At 43.2% G+C, this 18,463-nt stretch overlaps 1 protein-coding gene across 3 annotated transcripts in view; it reads right to left on the reverse strand.

Moving 5' to 3' along the window:
* The window catches only part of iqsec1b (IQ motif and Sec7 domain ArfGEF 1b), a 196,159-nt gene that overhangs the window by 162,598 nt on the left and 15,098 nt on the right, over window positions 1-18,463 (reverse strand). For all 3 annotated transcript variants that reach the window (XM_031567598.1, XM_031567597.1, XM_031567603.2), the window contains exon 2: window positions 1,105-1,134. In XM_031567598.1, coding sequence (XP_031423458.1) covers window positions 1,105-1,134 — 30 coding nt within the window. The remainder of the gene's footprint in view (window positions 1-1,104; window positions 1,135-18,463) is intronic.

Below are 18,463 nucleotides of genomic sequence, written 5' to 3' on the forward strand. Positions count from 1 at the left end.
TGTGTGTGTGTGTGTGTGTCTGTCTGTGTGTGTTTGTGTGTTTGTGAGTGTGTGTGTGTGTGTGTGTGTGTGTGTGTTTGTGAGTGTGTGTGTGTGTGTGTGTGTGGGTCAGTCTCAGAGCGGAGAAGACTGATTTATATTCACTCACAAACCGTCCTAGGCACCGCTGGGCACCGTTAGATATGCCACTTTTATATTTATTTATATTTCTTTATCTCCTTGGGTTTAGTCTATGAAGTTGAAGCCTTGAAGATGATGAATGGCAATGATAATGCTCAGTTTGAAGCAAATGCAACAAAAAAAAAAGAGGAAGAAACACAACAACTCTGGCACAAAGATTATGTGACATGTCCGATTGGCATGCAAGGCGGAATAGGACAAGACACGCATTACAGATATGCATTCCAGAGGCTTCCGAGGACACCGAATTTACAGCTGACTGTCTGATTCAGCACTACTGACAGCGAGGAGACAAAGTGAAAAACTGCCGGTGCCTCTGTGACTGGGCGCACCACAATACGGCACGGCGCGGCGCGGCACGATACGGCATGACATGGCACAAGGACCTGTCACCTGCACAACACTCTGACAGCTAGGTCATTCAACCCTGACTATTCTGGGCCTTGAAAAGGTCACATCAGGGCATTCAATGAGAAAAACTAAATTGTAGCAACAACTTCCATTCAGTTCAAGTCATACTGAACTGAACAATGCTATTCCAAATAGCTGATACCAATGGATTCAAATTAATAATATATTCGCACAACAGTCAGATTTGGAATCAGTTGGTGCTGAATCAGAGCTGGCCCTGATCCGGCGAGGACCCAGCTGCCTTAGGGGCGGCGCCCTCTGCGGTCACATGAGGCCCTGTGGATGGCCTGATTGGTGGAAGGGAAAACCAACCACGCTCAAAGCAGCAGTCAAAACCCACACAAATCTGAATAAGCATACGAGTTAGTCAACGCCTCACAGAAATGCAATTGAGTGTGTTTGAATGACATGAGATGTTCCTTCTGTACGGTGCATGACTCCAGGGCAAAAAAAAACAAGAACAAGAAGAGGCAGAAAAAAATACACAGAGAAATAAAGTATTTTCTCACTTACCTGAAACTCCTGGAGCTCTCACTCTCTGACCTGTAGAAAGAAAAGGAGAGATAGATTGGTTAAGAATGAAAGGAAGACGTACACAGTGAACAGGTGCATTTTCCCCAAATCATCTCTTATTCGGGATAGTTCTCCTCCTATTCGGGATAGTTCTCCTCCTATTCAGGGTAGTTCTCTTCCTATTCAGGGTAGTTCTCTTCCTATTCAGGGTAGTTCTTCAAACACATGTACATCTAGAAGTACAGCAATGTAGCAGTGAGAGCCAATGTGGGAGTGACAATCAGTTGAGTTCCACTTGAGACAAGATCAAGATATTTCAGGTGTTGCCTGACTTACCCAAAGACATCTCAAACATTGTATCCCACTCGGCTAGGAATATGAGAACTACACAAACCAAACCACACAAATCGGCGCAAATGCTTTAATGACCTCTCATGATGGAGAACTTTAATATCAACGGCACCGGTTATGCTCTCCCCGGGCAGATTCCAGCATTGCGCAATCAATTATTCAGCAGGTTTACCACGGAGACAGAGGTCTGTGAGAGACGCCGTAGTTTACCGCAAGCGTAGAGGCCCCTGTGCGAGGGCACCTACGATGCCGCGAGAGCCGTGACCTTCCTCCCTGGGAGCCGCTACTGATACTCAGTGTGCAAGTGCAGCTCCAGGACGTTGAGCCATTTACATGTTACGGGGTTCCCTGGGAGCTAGGAGGAGACAGAGGAGATGTAGGTTCTACCTGGGTGGTACGAGGCTTAATATTAAAGTGCCTACTGAATTGATGACTGTGAAATGTAAATGTAAAAGGACACCAGTAGCGGCGTAATGGAGGAACTAAATGTCTAAATGACAAAGAACAAAGTCTAACTTTCCCACATGATGTAGTTTCACTTCATGATTGCAGTAGGAACTGGTTGGACATATTGCCAAAAGTGGTTCAGTGAAACATCTGTAAAAACACTAAAATACAACTGATAATGCATTAAATGGAAGCTCCTGACATGTCTAGCGCACAAGACTCCCATCTGATCTTTCTCTGCTCTCAAGTTGGCCATTTTCTTCTCTCATTGGGAGAAAAGGCTGCGTTTGGCAGATGTGAGGTTTGCTGGGTGTTTAATTATAGATACAAACATAGCTCTGGCTAGCCACAAGCTCAGAGGAATGTCACCTACAGCCATTCGTTACGGTCTTGGACAGCCCACTGCAATTATGGGCTAAGACTCCACAAACTTATTCAACTTCAGTTGGCAAAGTGCAGAAAAGTAGCCAGTCGTAAAGGAAGGGAGGTACACAGGGAGAATCTATATGGTACATACATACTGTACTGTCTATGAGGGACAAGCGTCTCGTAAATCTTGTTCCGTAATGAGATGTTGGGCTTGGAAGATAAGTACTGGATATAAGAGCTTTTTTCCTGCCACTCCACAGAAATGAGAGTTTTTCCACTTCTTGGATTCCACTTTGCACCAAGGCTTTCAACATTAACAGGAGTCATGTCATTCTTCATCCTCATTTATAGAAGACAAGATCTTATTCTCTTGCTATGGATACCAGCAGTCTACATTTAATGAGGCAGATCTAGAGTGGCTAATAAATGCCAATCTGTCATCATCCTATCCTAAGTGAAGTCTAGTTCTGACAGTTTGACCATTAAATATAAATGGCTTTAAAAAAATACTGGGGTGTGATTTTCTTCAAGCGAACCATTTAAAGGTTACATGCTACATTCAAGCTGTTAAAGATTTTATCTTTTCTCTCTGTCCACCTCTTCCAGAAGCTTTAAAGTCTTGGCTTTTGGTCCTAACCCTTTGAGTTCTGCAGCTGAAATATCTATCTGTCTGGCTAAAAGAGACCATAATGTGCACAAAAGTGACTTCACATATTCCCACTAAAAAAGGCCAGGGTTAACACCAACCCTGACCCTAGCGCTGGAAATCAGATGTGTGTATGAGTGTGCGCGTAAGTGTGCTTGTGTGTGTGTGTGTGTGTGTGTGTGTGTGTGTGTGTGTGTGTGTGTGTGTGTGTGTGTGTGTGTGAAATCATTGCACAGTTATCAGTCTGTGAACCAGCACTGACTCGTGTGTCCTGTGAAATACACCTGCACAAAGGCACCAGAGCACATCTGATCTGAAACAGACGCAGCATCCAAGAGCGTGGTTCGCACGGAATTAAGTGAGTGCATACCAAAATAATCCCTTTAGGGCCAATGTTGGATGTAAGAGCATCAGAGCATAGGCGTAACAACCAGTCGTCCAACAAATTGATCGCCAAATCCCTTTGAGACTACATACAGTATGTCCACCAAATCAAATACATGCATCCCTACCTCAAGGAACCGGTTTTACATACTTTTCTCCCAGTACTGCCGATTTTAGCCAATTTTGGAATAGAATGGTGCATCTCACACTATCAGTGATGGCCTCGGAATCACAAAATCCTCCAAAGATTCAACCTCTCACATTCAGGGACTCAATCAGCCAAGACCTTGAGTCAAGAAAACAAAGCGAGAATGGATGTCCTTGAACAGCCCAGCCTGTGTTACACAAGAATAGTGCTAGTCCTGAAGATGCCATCGAGAGAACAGTCCAGCGTGTGTTACACAAGAATAGTGCTAGTCCTGAAGATGCCGTAGAGAGAACAGTAAGCACAGAATGCTTCACTGCTGAGACTAGATTCAGAGATATTCTTTATTTTTTTCAGTTTAGCGCAAATCAAGCAGATATATTTCAGAAACAAGAGTAAAGTAGAAGAGTAAGATGTCTCTCACCTCACTGCACTACACTGTAAAGTTATTTTGTCTGTGATCTACCTCTGCTAGGGTGTGGGACTGAAACTAAAAAAAACTGCAGGAGAAAACTTCACAGTACAAACTGTTTCAAACCGAATGGGGAGGCCTCCAGCGCAACTGCCTTTCAAACCGAGAGACCGATCCATCTGCTAATTTAACAACTTAATTTTTAATTTGAGTTTGAACTGTTTAATTAAAAAACAAACATCAAAACAATAGATTTCTTCTTTTCCTTACTTATAATTCAATATTCAGCACCACCCTGAAATGTAGCAATATTAAAACAATTTATAATCCTTTATTTAGCATTCAACCACTCATCCATACTGAGTTGCCACTACTACCCAGTGGTCAAGCATTGCAAATGAATCGCTTGACAGCACCATAAGCCACCCTTTTTCCCCATTTCTGCCAGACATCACTTCTGTTTTCACTGGGATTATAGTTTGAAGAGCCTCATCTCAAATGAGTTGAGCAGCAATTGGGCTGCCAGATTTCTGCCTGGACAAGGACTGAGTTACAAGGAGTGGTTCAGCTAATGAAAAAGAATAAGTGCTTAGCGATATGAATTCAGTCAAAGTGGTTGGCAGAATTTCAAATGAAATCCAATGGAACATTTCTAGACCAAAGCTAACGCTATGAAATGTAGCAATGACCGAAAGGTAAATGTAAACTTCAGTGAACATACATGTGTACATGTGTAACATACATGTGTAGTTGTGGAACATACATGTGTAGTTGTGTAACATACATGTGTTGTTGCGTATTGTGTTATGCACCATACCGTGGCAACATAAAACCAGGGAAACAGGATGGATGTACAGAACACAACACTGCTAAACCCTGTGTTCACACTGAGACAGCGGTGCCCAGCATCCCTTCAAAGGCACAGGTCATCAAACAGGAAGCATGCGAGTGAGCAGTGGTGGTCATCAGCTCGCTGTCATCAACAACATTCCAGCCGTCTCTGCGGCGACTGATAAATGGACCCTTGTGATGTCACTGACTTAGTTCCTGTGAGAGACACAGTTCCGACGCAGCACACAAAAACAGCCTGAAGCTACAAGTTGTGGAACAGGACACAAACACTGTCAATGTCATGGGTTTCAGTCCCCATGGACCACACCAGCTGATGACATGTGTACTCTTTTATCTCTCTCTCACACACACACACACACACACACACACACACACACACACACACACACACACACACACACACACACACACACACACACACACACACACACACACACACACACACACACACACACACACACACACACACACACTTTCACTGTAAGTTGCTTCTGATAAAAGGCATCTGTCAAATGAAGACATGTAAACAGAATATCATGCAAGTCAGGGAAAAGGGGCTCAGCATGTAAACACTGGACTTATGTCCCAGCCAGTCTGTCTGACGTTCACTGTGTTTAGTGGTCTCGACTCTTCCATTCATTTGAAGCAATGTGAAAAGCCTGAGTGCTTTATATTTAGATCTTCCGACTTCTTCCATGGTATAAAATAGCCTTGGAAATTCAGAGAGGGCAATATTTACAACTGCCAGTATAAATGGCTTGATCGACTTGCCAGATACAATATCCTTTAGCTGTATTTATTGCTATGTTTTAAAAAGCCTTTTCAAAGCTTTATAGAATACATCTCCATTTCTTATTTCTGGATCATCTTCATAGGAAGAAGCCTTTTTGTGTCTCTTATGTGCTCAGTATATACATTTATGTGAAAACCTAACCATATCAAACTATAAACATATTTATCAAGTCAAAGCTGAACTACAACTCCTTCACAATTTCAGTGCCAAGACCTGTCTAGATTTTTCTTCAATATTTCATAGTTTCCAGAAGACAAGGGATCTGCCCTAAATAGACCAAACCACGATGACAAAGAGAACACATAACCTCTCTCTCTCTCGACAGGAATCTTCATATTTTGACATCTACAGTTCACACTGAAACCCTCTGAAAACGACACCTTCATAATTCCTCGTTATATTCTTCGTACGTCTACTAAAAAATTACAAAATTCACAAATGTGCGCTCAAAAGGCGAGGAGAAAAAGGCAGGGTCTGAAATCCCCCACCAGAGCATGTCTTCTTCTCTGTGTTTTGCAGTGGAATAAATTGAAGGATTACACTCATTAATGTTTTCCAGACCAACTGGGAGTGAAAACCATTATTTATTTTTGTATTCTTTTGATTGCGCTGGTCCCACAATGTGAGCTGCTATTGGTATTATCTCCCCCATTATTCCGCTGTGCTCCTGCGCTCCTCGTCACTGGTGGAATGTCGTAATTAGGGCTTGATTAAAGATTCCATCGAAGGGGGGGTTGGAAGGAACGAGAGCCCGACTGATCACAACACTGGGACATTTCGCTCATGTGTGACACTGTTTTCGGGCGATTCGTCTGATATAAAGTCGCGATCAAGGTTTCAGATTGAAGACTTCGCATCGGAGCGCTGAATCTGTGAGATAGTGTGAAGATCTCTCCAGTGGACTTGAAGGGCGGAGGAGAAATGAAGGATGCTGATGATGCATCCAGGTGCCTTTAAAATGAAGAGAGGTGTGATGCGGGCTGGCAGAGGGAAGATGAGAGATACGGAGAAAAGACGAGTTGCAATATGATCACCAGACCTCAGAAATCCTGAGCTATTAATAACAGCTTGGGGGTATTAATACACTACATCACGATCAGGCTTCATAGGCTTGGCAGATCAACCCATCAACCGCGGTGCTGTTCTGAGAAACAAATAAAAGTCTCAAATTTGAAAAATAAATCTAAATAAAATACAAATAATAATCACATATCTATGTATGGTGCTGCAGGTCCTGTAACCTCCATCCCTGCAGCTGGTCATCCGTGAAATATAATGGCAGCTTTGGAACCCAGTGTGCAGGTTTTGTGACACAGTAATCCACAAATATCTTCGCTGCATGGGCAACCTTGGCCTGACAAGCATTTATATATAGCTGCGAGCAGCTATTAATAGATTACATATTACACGAATAATGTTTTTTTTTCCTTACCTTGTTTTTTCTCTTCCAAAAAGAAATTCTTGGGTGGTTTAAAAAGTGTCCTGTCTCCACCACACATATACGTCTATCTCTACACAATCTTAATGTAAGTCAAGAGTAACATTGAAAGGCTGTCATTATCATCACAGATTATTTGCCATCTGTTTCAAGTATCCAAGTATCCAAGCACAACACGTTTGGCTCTCCAAACAAACATACTTCCCTAAGGCCAGAGCACTTTTCCATTATGTCAACCACACTATTATGCTCTGCTATAACGGTAATAAATCATAACTTCTCTGCATACAGTGGCATTTATATGTTAAGTACATTGCACTCTTGAGAGAGGAAATGGCGGAGGTCCGCTCCGTAAGGCTTTAGTGAACAGCCTAGTCAGTTCTTTTCACAGCCCATGAATACCGTACATGTGTAGTCTACTATGGACCTCAACTATCATGTGAGACGTCTTTACCTTAGGTCTTCAAAAACAACAAACAATGCACAGCACAACAGAGATATTTTACTCAAGTATAGCCACTCACAGATACATGCACAGTGAAAACAAGCATTTTCTTTGTTTAAAAAAAACGCAGGTCTCTATTTTGACGTGAAAGGTTGGTCTCTGGGAATGGCGCTCGGGGGTTACAGCAGCCCACTGAGGGTCCTGTGGCTCATTAAAGATCACCACGAGAGTCAAGTTTCCCCGCACCCCCTTCCTCTTCTCCTGCCTATTAAGGCCACAATTGTTTAATCTGATCGGGTAATGAAATTAACCTTTTCACCCGCCAGCCTATACATCAGGGCTGGTGAAATCACATTTGCGAGGCTGGGCTAGAGGCCCTGGCCCTCACCGGCTACCCTGTGTCAGCCCTCATGCTGATAATGAGCTGTGTGCCTTGCCTGTCTCTAGAAACCTCTCTCTCTCTCTCTCTCTCGTGGGGAACTATTCAACCTCTTCATGCCTTATCAACTCCTGAACGAAATATGAAAGGGCTTTTATTCAGAATGTTAGGGTAGGGACATACAAAATGAATTACTTTGGGCACTGGCAGACAGCAGCTGAGAGAGTGGGACAACAAGTTGCCCCTACCCATGTAAAGAAAGACACTGTAAAACTCTAGAGAAGGCGGCGTCCCCTGTCATTTCATGTCCATTGTGATGGCACTGGTGGCAAGCCAGGAGGTGGCCTGTCCACCTGACAAGCATGGGGAATGGAAACCTCAGCTCAACTCTTCGGGGTTCCTGAATGATATTCAAATGTAATGTAATGTAATGTAATATAATATATATGGCCTGCAAAGAAAAAGAATCCTGCTATGTTTCAGTCAATGTTTTGACTCGAACTGACACAAATTGAACAGCCCATCCTAAACTTTAGTTTTAGTGGCATCCTGTCTGTGGGACTCAACAGCCCTGGCACGGCGCCAGGGTGAAGGAACCCCATATCCACGACCATGTAGTGTAATTACCATCGCTGCATGTCTGCATATGTAAACCGCACACAGCCTTAGTAAATCCTTAAGAAATGGTGACTATGTACACTCATTCTGGTGGCAGTGCAATGCTATTATGTAATTTCAGGGATGCGCTAAGAGGGATTTCTTTTTCCCCCCCCTGCTTTGCTGGCTGCTTCCTGAGTCTCAATGCTGACATGAATGAGAAAGACAGGGCGTGTTTCCTTCTCTCTTTATGCTGTCTGCTGGGCGTCTGGTGGCCAACCAAAAAACTGGCCTCAAAGGAGGTCTGGAAAAAAAGAGACTGGATTTGTCTCTCACAGACTATCAGTCACTAACCGACCCCCTACCCCCCACCACACACACACACTCACACACACACACACATACACACACACACCTGGGCCTGTGGTGGTCGAGCAAACACAGCAGCTTAACAGCCTTAAGGGATGATGGTGGATATGGGGGTGGGGGGTTGCTGGTGCATCCAGTGCTCTCTTCTAGTGCCAATTGGATTGCTATTGATTCTTGTGTGTCTTCGGTGTGTTACACAAAGCCCTGACCAGCATCCAGTCAATACAAACCAAAATATCCATTTAATGATGAGAGTCTTCTCCGGGAACAAAAGACACACGTTGCGACGCGGACATAAATCCATGCAGAATAACTTGCAGCCTGACAGGCCCACGTAATCTGATATCAAGGTATTCCAGGTTTTATTTAAATGTTTCCAAACCTCTCAGTGCACCACAGCGTTGCCGTAGACTGCGGTATGTGCCGTTACAGAATGTGCACTTGGGCGATCAGCCCAGCGACTCCTTGAGCAACGCACAGAACTGCACAACAGAGCGGAGCCCGCACAGAACAAGCCCGTTCAGCATCTGTCAGATTTTCCACGCCTATCCCATTGTTCCGGCGATTAATCTCCCATAATGCCCCATTCCTAATGAGTCATGTGGGCAGCGATGGACGGCGAGCGTGAGCACGTGTAGACACAATTTAAACAGGCTACTGGGGCCGGGGCGATCTGCAGCAGCGGACGGAGAAAAGGAAAGGGCCAAATGTGCAAAGCAGAAGAGAAGGGAAGTGTGTGTGTGTGTGTGTGTGTGTGTGTGTGTGTGTGTGTGTGTGTGTGTGTGTGTGTGTCTACAGTGCAAACTGCAGCTCAGGGAGCTTCTGACGTCATGCTCTGACGACCTAGTCATTGTGCTCTCCGAGTCAATGAAATCACATTTGCTTTTTGTTTTTAAAATAGCCATAGCAGGAAAAACAAGGTCACTTTGAAAGAGAAAAAAACACCACTGTTTCTCTTAGCTCAAGGCCTCTGGGCTTCTGTATGGCTTTGTCCTCCCAATTAACATCTCTGCTCTTGTCTGGGTAGCCAGAGATGGGAAAATATGTACAACTAAATTAATTCATGATTTTAGATAAAAGTAAAGTTTTTGTCAGCGTTATAGCAATTTATAAAAGCCGTTTCATTTGTTTGTAAAGTGGCTTATTGACAAAAGACAAAAAAGACAAAAAACGAATACCGTGAGTTATTTGATATTTCCCCACTTCAACTTATTCATAGCTTGATTTACAGGGATATGATTAAGTAAAACTATCAAGCATTCCAAAGCTTATTTATGAATGGGCAATAACATTGTTATCTTTATAGTATTTCCGGCCTCATGCCAGCTGTATTGGACATGTCCAGAATGCTTTGAAAGACCACAAGGGCCAAGCAAGGTAGTGAAACTGCTGATCGAGAGAACAAGTGAACTCGGAAACAGTGCACTTCAATTACGCCTTGTACTTTTCATCATCATCACAAGGTAAGTATAGAGGCATATAAATCAAGTGCCACGTGGACTAGCCATTTACTTAAGCAGAAAACTTAATGACACATTCTAAACCGCGCCATCAATTAGTCTTCATGACGTGCCCTTCCTTTCGTCAGGTAAGCAGCCAAAATTATTTAGCGGCGCACAAATACATTAATCCTGTTCTACGCCATGTGGAATGAAAATTAGAGCGCAGACAAACTGGTCTGTCAAGTACTTCTGAGGGACACAGAGCCCACTGACAAATGGAAATCAAAATCGAAATGGGTTGCGGGTTTTACCATTGTGCAGTAATCCATCAACATTAACGGGTTGATCGAAAACGCTGAATACTCTCTTCCTTATGTAGTAAACGACATTTACATTTAAACATGTATATTGTTTAAGTCATTTAAACATTCACATTTAACATTTAAACTTACCTTCTGCCTTAAACTCACTCAAACTACTCTGTGCCATCATTACCATGATAAGTCGACCTGGGGCCTCATGCACAAAGCTTTGCATAGAACTCATACTAAAACACAGAGTACGCACGAAGCTGGAAAGCTCTATACAACAGAAGTTAGTACACTGCTGTGTAGTAGAGTATTTCCTCATAGGAACACAAACAAGTACTTTAGAAAGACCATGTTGAAAATACAGGTTTTATTACAAACATCCATGGCTGGTTGGATGGCTGATTGTCTGGGTGGTGTAACTTAAACTTTCTTATAGGTCCATTGGTGTTCAGTCGGAGATCTGAACACTTGAATATTAACGTTTTAATCACTTTATCTCTGTAGTCTTCATTTTCACTGTTATTTCACAACCTGGCTAATGACCCCTAGACAAAGTGATATTTTTAGCCAGAAGGAGATCTCTACTTAATCAGTGCCAACTCTGTATCACTTGTGAATAATTTGCCATTGTTATTCCCAGAGACTTTTGACTCACTGAGACCCATTTTCAATGTTACTTTGAAGAAAAATAAGTTTGTTTCAAGTCTGCACAAAGCTGTCTGAATCTACTGTCTGTATGTCTGAATTCAACAGCGCTGGTAGGACGCCAGGGCAAATGAATCCCATAGCCATGACCATGTAGTGTAATTACCATCTCTGCACATCTGCAAATCACACACAGCCTTAGTAAATCCTTAGGAAATGGTGACTATTGTCCACACCTGATTGACAACAGACAACAGGGAAGACTTGCTAAGCACAAAACTCATTAAACCTAGTCACGTCAATTCACGTAAAACAAAGCAATAGCATTTTACATTGTGGACACTGTAATGCTTCCATAAAGAAACACCCAGATTTTGGGTTTCCTCCGCCCCAATGCACGTCGGCTGAAAAGCACATAGCTGCTCCCTTCTCTTTTTATTTTTTATTTAAACGCATTGCAGAAATCAATTACTTAATCCTTACAGACCTTTATATATATATCGGAGATTACTGCAAATAAAGGAAGAAGAAACAAAACAATGAAAGGGAACCACGAGTCATTTTTCCTCTTTTCTAAATACCTTGCTTATCATGTTTGTTAAAAGACGGCTCAAAGGTTAAATCATTCTTAGCCACCTCGGGGCGTGCTGTATATTATGGATGACCATGAGTACTTTTTTTTTTTTTTAAAGCGGCCGCTCATTTTGCCCATGGGGAAGCAGTACATAAACACTTCAGATTCCCATTTCGGTTTCACCTCCCGTCACCTGATCGGAATTTATAGGATTTCCGCCCACAATAAATAACCATCTCATTGGCACTGAAAATAAATTCTACCTGGAACTGTTTCTCATGTATAAGACCTACTCTCTTGAAACACTGGTGTGTTTCATCTCCGTTTAGTCCTTGTCCATCCATGATTTCGACACACAAAACCAGCTGATCTATAAAAACAGATGTTTTTTTTATGACCTCTAACTCAACGTAGGTGTTTACCACTATAGTTGATGAGGTAATATATATTTAGTATGCAGAATACTATAACTTTTATATGACAACTTGCAAAAGGTTAAACATAATGACTAATCATACACAATCACAAAATAACCCAAATGTGATCTTACACGTAGACTAGCCTAGCCCATCTGCTTCACCTCCATACGGTCATTAGTTTCAGAATATTCCTACAAAGCTTTAAACAAGATGCCATCCTGGCTCTCTGCAAATATCAAGAAATATCCACTGAATTAGATAGGGGATTAGATTTAGATTGTGTTAACTAGCCAACTTCTAATCTTACAACACGTGCTACTAAGCCACTGCAACCTATCACACATGCCACTGAATTATCACGGGCATCTGCTGTGAAATATCAAAATATCAACTTACTAAAAAGACCTCAAGCTGTCCCTAACACACAACTCTCAAAAACGGAAGCCTTCGCACAAGTTCTCGCTCTGGCTGCCAGGAACAGTTGTTCCTTATTATCCATGAGCTCTGAAATAATAAATGCGGCTATTCAACCTGCTAAATTGAATCTAGACAATAACACTCTTTATGATTTTTTTTTCTATACTGAAACCACATGATGTGATCAGTCGAGTGAAACCATGCCAGAAAGAAACGTGGTTAGGCAGATGTAGTATAATGATAAATAGACCCCTTTGGTGTCACAGCAAGACCACTGACTTGCACTTCTGACCCCCAAACTTATGAAACTGAATCCTCTACTACAGAGTCTACTTCACCTTCTGCTGTGCTGATCATCCGTTTATTAAGAGACTCTTGGCAAACACAGGACTGATAAAAGGACAGGGAAATGTACTTGGCAGTCAGTTCTGTCCTAAGGAGGCCTAACACATGCACACACTCACACACACCAGATTTACCAAGTTACAGCGGAAAGAAAATGCTGACCTGCTTTCTCTGTTGTGAGAACACTTTTTTTTTATAGGCAGTCTATTAAGAAGCGAGATGTCATGGAGGAAAGTCAGTTGGCACATTGTCCACTCTGCTGTCTGCTATATCTGCTGTCCATCTATTTTAGTGTCCGAGGCTAAACTATCGCAGGGTCACTTCTGCCAGCGTATTGTATCAACATGAAAACACTGGCCTCTTCAACTCTCTATATAAAGTGACAGGCTGGCGTGGTTGTACTACAAAACATCCTCAGTGTGCGTGGCTGAATGCCTTACAGGAAAAACTGAGAAATGAAAATAAGGTCGACAACAACAATATCAGCTTCTGAGAGATGTTCTGGGAGATGTTGTGGGCTGATGGAGTATGACTGGTATAGGTCCAGTGGAAACAGAATGTCACACTGAAGGCGAACACAAGTCTAGTGATTTGTATGAAATACTGTTCATGCCTTTTAAAAAGCTAGAACTGATGGCAAAAAAGTATGAAGGGAAATGTCCAAGGGACACACAACACAGCAAAATAAGCACATACAACACACACACACTAAACACACCACACACACAAACACACACACACTGCCTTGGATACCACAGTATATGTGGATATCAAAACGATTAGCAACACAAACTCCAGCAAGAAAATGTCCCCAAAAATTAATCACACGGTAATGTCTGGTGGTGAGACAGGACACGTGTTCGACAGGCATTTTATTCGCTAACATTTCAGCTCGGTGTTAGGGGGGTTTCTTTTGCAAACATATCCCAAAGATTTAGACACCAAGTCAGAGGTAAAACAGTTTAAGAATGCATGAAAATGTCAAAATCCCTCTGGAAAATATCATTCCATGGAAAGACCTTTTCAGCTGTTTGAAAAGCACTGGGGGTCTCTCAAGAGTATGTGACAGAAAGGGAGTGAGAGACACGGTACAAGAATCAGAAACAGAGAGGCAAAAAGGTACTGTAGAGAAACAGACAGAGAGAGAGAGAGAGAGAGAGAGAGAGATAATGAGAGAAAGGTATAAAGAACAGAAACAGAGAGAGAGAGAGAGAGAGAGAGAGAACTCCCAGGGAAATAGAGAAAGAGATGTATAATAGAGAAACAGCAGAGAAAAACAGACTGAGAGAGAGAGAGATAGGGAGGGGACAGAGAAAGCGAGAAAGAGGGGATTTCATTCCAGCCGTTTCCTGTCACCTTATCTCTGCCTGCTCTCTCTTCCCGTTATTCAAGCCCACCACAGAGCCACGACCCAGCTGTGGCCTCACTTCCTCCTCAACTTCCTGTCCTCATCCACACACACTCCCCCCTCCAGCCCCCCAGCGTCCAGGACAGCACGGGGTAGGGGGGGCGGGGGGCACACAGCAGGTAATATATTTTAGGACATCAGTGTAAACAAGGGACCTGACCTTCTTCACACTGTGAACTGGCCAAGTGATTTTGCAAAGCAGGCAGGCCGATGCACACACACACACACACACACACACACACACACACACACACACACACACACACACACTGTTTTGCAGTACATGGCAGGAAGATGAGAGTGTCATATCTGGGTAGGGACAGAAGGTTGAATGGAAAGCAGATTCACTTTCTTTCAGGTTGAGAAGATTGGTCAGGTTGGAAGAACCTTACTATAAAGAGTTTTTCAGTGTATTCTGTTCATACAGAATAAAAAAAATAAAAAGTCCTAAGGCATGGGAATAACCACAACCAGAAACTACTACAACAACTTTAATCATTAAAAAGAGCTTCCTATTATCATGTTCTGTATTGTTAGATATATATTTATTACTTAATACATGTATTATTCTCCTGATCTGTGAGGCTTGGCACAGGTGTTGCTTGAGAAAGAGTGTATGTGTATGTGTATGTGTGTGTGTGTGTGTGTGTGTGTGTGTGTGTGTGTGTGTGTGTGTGTGGTCAGTAGTAGGTGCTTCAGGCAGATAGACAGCCCCTGCATGAGGCCCTTCCCGGGAAAGCAGAGATAAAATGGCACAAGTAATGAGGAGCATTATCAATCACACGGGCACGAGGCATCCAGCCCAGTCTCAGCTCACCACAGTCCAGAGAGAGATGGGGAGCAAGGAGGGGGAGATGGGGAGAGGGAAAGAGAAAGAGAAAGAGAAGAGAGAGAGTGAGTAAGAGGCGTGAAAAAGGGAGAGAAAGAGGAGTGAGAGATAGAGAGAAACAGAGCAGGAGAAATAACAAGGGAAAGATAGAGAGTGAGATAGTGAGAGAGAGTGAAAAGGGTGGGAGGTAGAGATAGAGAGTAAGCACCGAAAGCACAAAAAGAATAAATACATCAATAAATCAGCACTTTATTTATTCATGTGCTTTTGTTCAGGCCCTGACAGCGGGAAAAGAGGGCGCTGTTGACTTATCAGCATGAAATATGGAAAATACCGACGATACTGTTGATGTTCAGCTGAAATCCAAACACACCATGTGGCACCAGTTTTAGACGAGCTAAAGACTATTACGATACTCCTCCCATGACACTTCCATTAATTGATATCCAAATCTCCTTCATTTTACAACCAGCCTGATTTAGGGAGATATTACATGTACGCGTGGGCGGGTTCCGGCTCAAAGTCACGGAAGGCTCAGAGATAGTGGTATTAGTTTATCAGAGAGCGATGTAATATCCACGTATGCAAGCATGCGAGGCTGGAGGAATTACGCAACCGGTATAAAGCTGTTGACAATGACATAATCACTCTCTTTAACCACCCACCCCCCACCCTGGGAATGCGGGCCTAAATCGAGAGTGGAGGATGGTGCTTAAAGGTTCAGCACAGTTCAGGTCCTGGGTAAAAGCGGCCCGTCTGATGCTCCCGGGACAAGCTGAGGGATTAATCCCCATGCCTAACACAATGCGTGAGCCAACATCTGTGGCCGAACAACTCCCAGCGAGCGTGGAAGGCTTCGGAGAACCTCACTGTTCATGCAGCGATAACAAAAACAGTTCCTTGCATTCTACATACGTTTTCATCATCTCAAGACACAAATCCTAAACCCAAAGTCTATGTTAAACATGTTTATTTTGAGAAAGATCAAATATTTTCCTGAGAATACCACCACATGTGTGTACACTGCTTGCACTGCAGACCCTTTTCCAGTCAGAGATTCAGCTGCGGAGAATGTGCGTTCGCTAATTACCTTGTAGCTCTCGCTATCGTAATTATCCATTACACCTTCACTCCAGAATAAGATTAACCACTCGACTGAGGGAGAAGGTTAAAACATTGAGCGACTAGTTGCGGTGGTTTGATGTCTGCGTTGAAGCTAATGGACGAGAGTGCAGACAAAAGCACCCATGATCTGGGGAACCAAACATTTCGTGTGAAAGCACCGGTGGCCCTAATACGTGAGAATGTTCCCCGTGCCACTCGGGGGAAGGGATCTGATGAAAGGCCTGCCATTAGGGCCGAGCTTTGAAGCAATGACTGGGAAAAAAAGAGAAGAAAAAAAAAAGGCTAGCCTGTCGTCCGCGAATCCACTTCCGCAAATGGGAACAGGTTGATTAATGCGAGCCAAGATCACCGGCCGTGACGGGTCACAACTCATGATGCGAGATTAAAGCAGGCATTTGTAGACAACATCTAAAAAGGGCAGGCATCTCTTGTAAATAATGCACAATTGTCAGACTCTATTTTAATACCGCGAGTATTTAGCTATGCAGATCTATGCTCGAGGAGACATGTCACCCATCACATAATCCTCTTAGTGACACTCTCACTGGAAGGAGAGCTTCTGAAATATGCAACGAATGATTACTAATTATGAATTAGAAAAGATGATTTGCAGAACGTATGGTGGGGGATTCACTGGAACAAAATAAAAAAAGTCCCTTTTCGAATCCCCCTATTCTCTAACACAAAGGTTATCAGTAAAGCAACAAAAAATCCCCTCTTGAGATTGAGAAACTACGGCTGTAAAAGCCATCGGTAGTTCCAGCTGCACAAGACAATGGAGTCCGGTGTGTAGGTCTGTGTGTTTACAAACCAGGCCAATTGGCCCGCGTCGCCCCACACTCATCTTCCCACGCGACTGGTGGGTACTGTGAAAGAGCCTCTCCCCCAGGGCACTACATCATACGGCGTGTCTAGTTAACCTGTTACATAAATTCAAATTATCCTCATTAATCACAGCACTAATTATCGAAAGCGGAGTCTTTGTGAGTGTGAGTGTGTGTGTGTGTGTGTGTGTGTGTGTGTGTGTGTGTGTGTGTGAAAAAGAGAGCACGAGTCGCCGGTGCTTTTTCCAATGACGAAATCCTTCCGTTGAGCGAGAGGAGAGGAGAGGAGAAGAGAGGAGGCCTTTCATATGGTGGACTAATTAAGACGCCCCCAGTGGGATGTGGGTTGCAGGGTGTTTTGATCTGGTCGCCCGCTGACCTGGCGGGATGCAGACCCTGCCCACCTAGAGTCCTCCCAGCCCTCAAACTCCAGCTCCTCTTTAGCTCCCCGCACCAGAGGGGGGGCCTTCCCACTGACACACTGACTGACCGCAACGCCTTAATTATTTTACCATCTCACGACCCCTTGGTGGATCTAAAGGACACAAAATGAATAGACACACACACACACACACACACACACACACACACACACACACACACACTCATTCACACACACACACACACACACACACACACCACATAATGCATAATGAAAGGTATAGGCCTGCAGCCACGCAATACACACCAACACAGATCAACCCATAACAACAGATGTACACACAAACGTAGTTTAAATGCCTCCGTGTAACTGAAATTGTGTTCCCACTGACATTTCTATTTGCAGATGACAGAGGATGCACATCAGGAGGTAAATGTCAACATTAGAATGCCAGAAAGTTCTGGCATCCCATTAGGACGGTACAGAGAATTCCAATGAATGGTGGTTCTATGAGAAAGGCCAAAAAATGATTTTGTTAAGTAAACAAGAGCCAAGGCTTAGTGTGTGGCTGTAGACATGTCCACATGATGTTGATGCTGGATACAGTTCATTCCATTTATTAATTTAACTAGTTTAATCCAATTTGACATCTCAAGAAAGGGACATTTTATCAGTCTGTGTGCTCCAGGAATATTACACTATACCTGGATATGTGTTTGAGGTACATGATCCTTCAGATAAGGAACTGGTTGCAATTACTACAAATGTGTGATTTCAGAATAAAATACAGCATCTTATTATGTTTAAAGGGCTGAATTAGATCTGACAGATAATGGTTTCCTCTTGGGTTCCTGATGGAAGATAATTCACTGCACCGTCACTGTCTGCAATTCTTATCCCATGCACTTTTTCCTCAAATTCAACTACTTGCTGCTCACGATCTTCTAGCTGTCAGTTCAGTGTTAGCGGTCAAAAAAAAAACTCCTCATACATACTCCTTGCTCTGGAAAT

The sequence above is a fragment of the Clupea harengus genome, chromosome 5 (genome assembly GCF_900700415.2).
Source record: "Clupea harengus chromosome 5, Ch_v2.0.2, whole genome shotgun sequence".
In the NCBI taxonomy this organism is placed as follows: Eukaryota; Metazoa; Chordata; class Actinopteri; order Clupeiformes; family Clupeidae; genus Clupea; species Clupea harengus.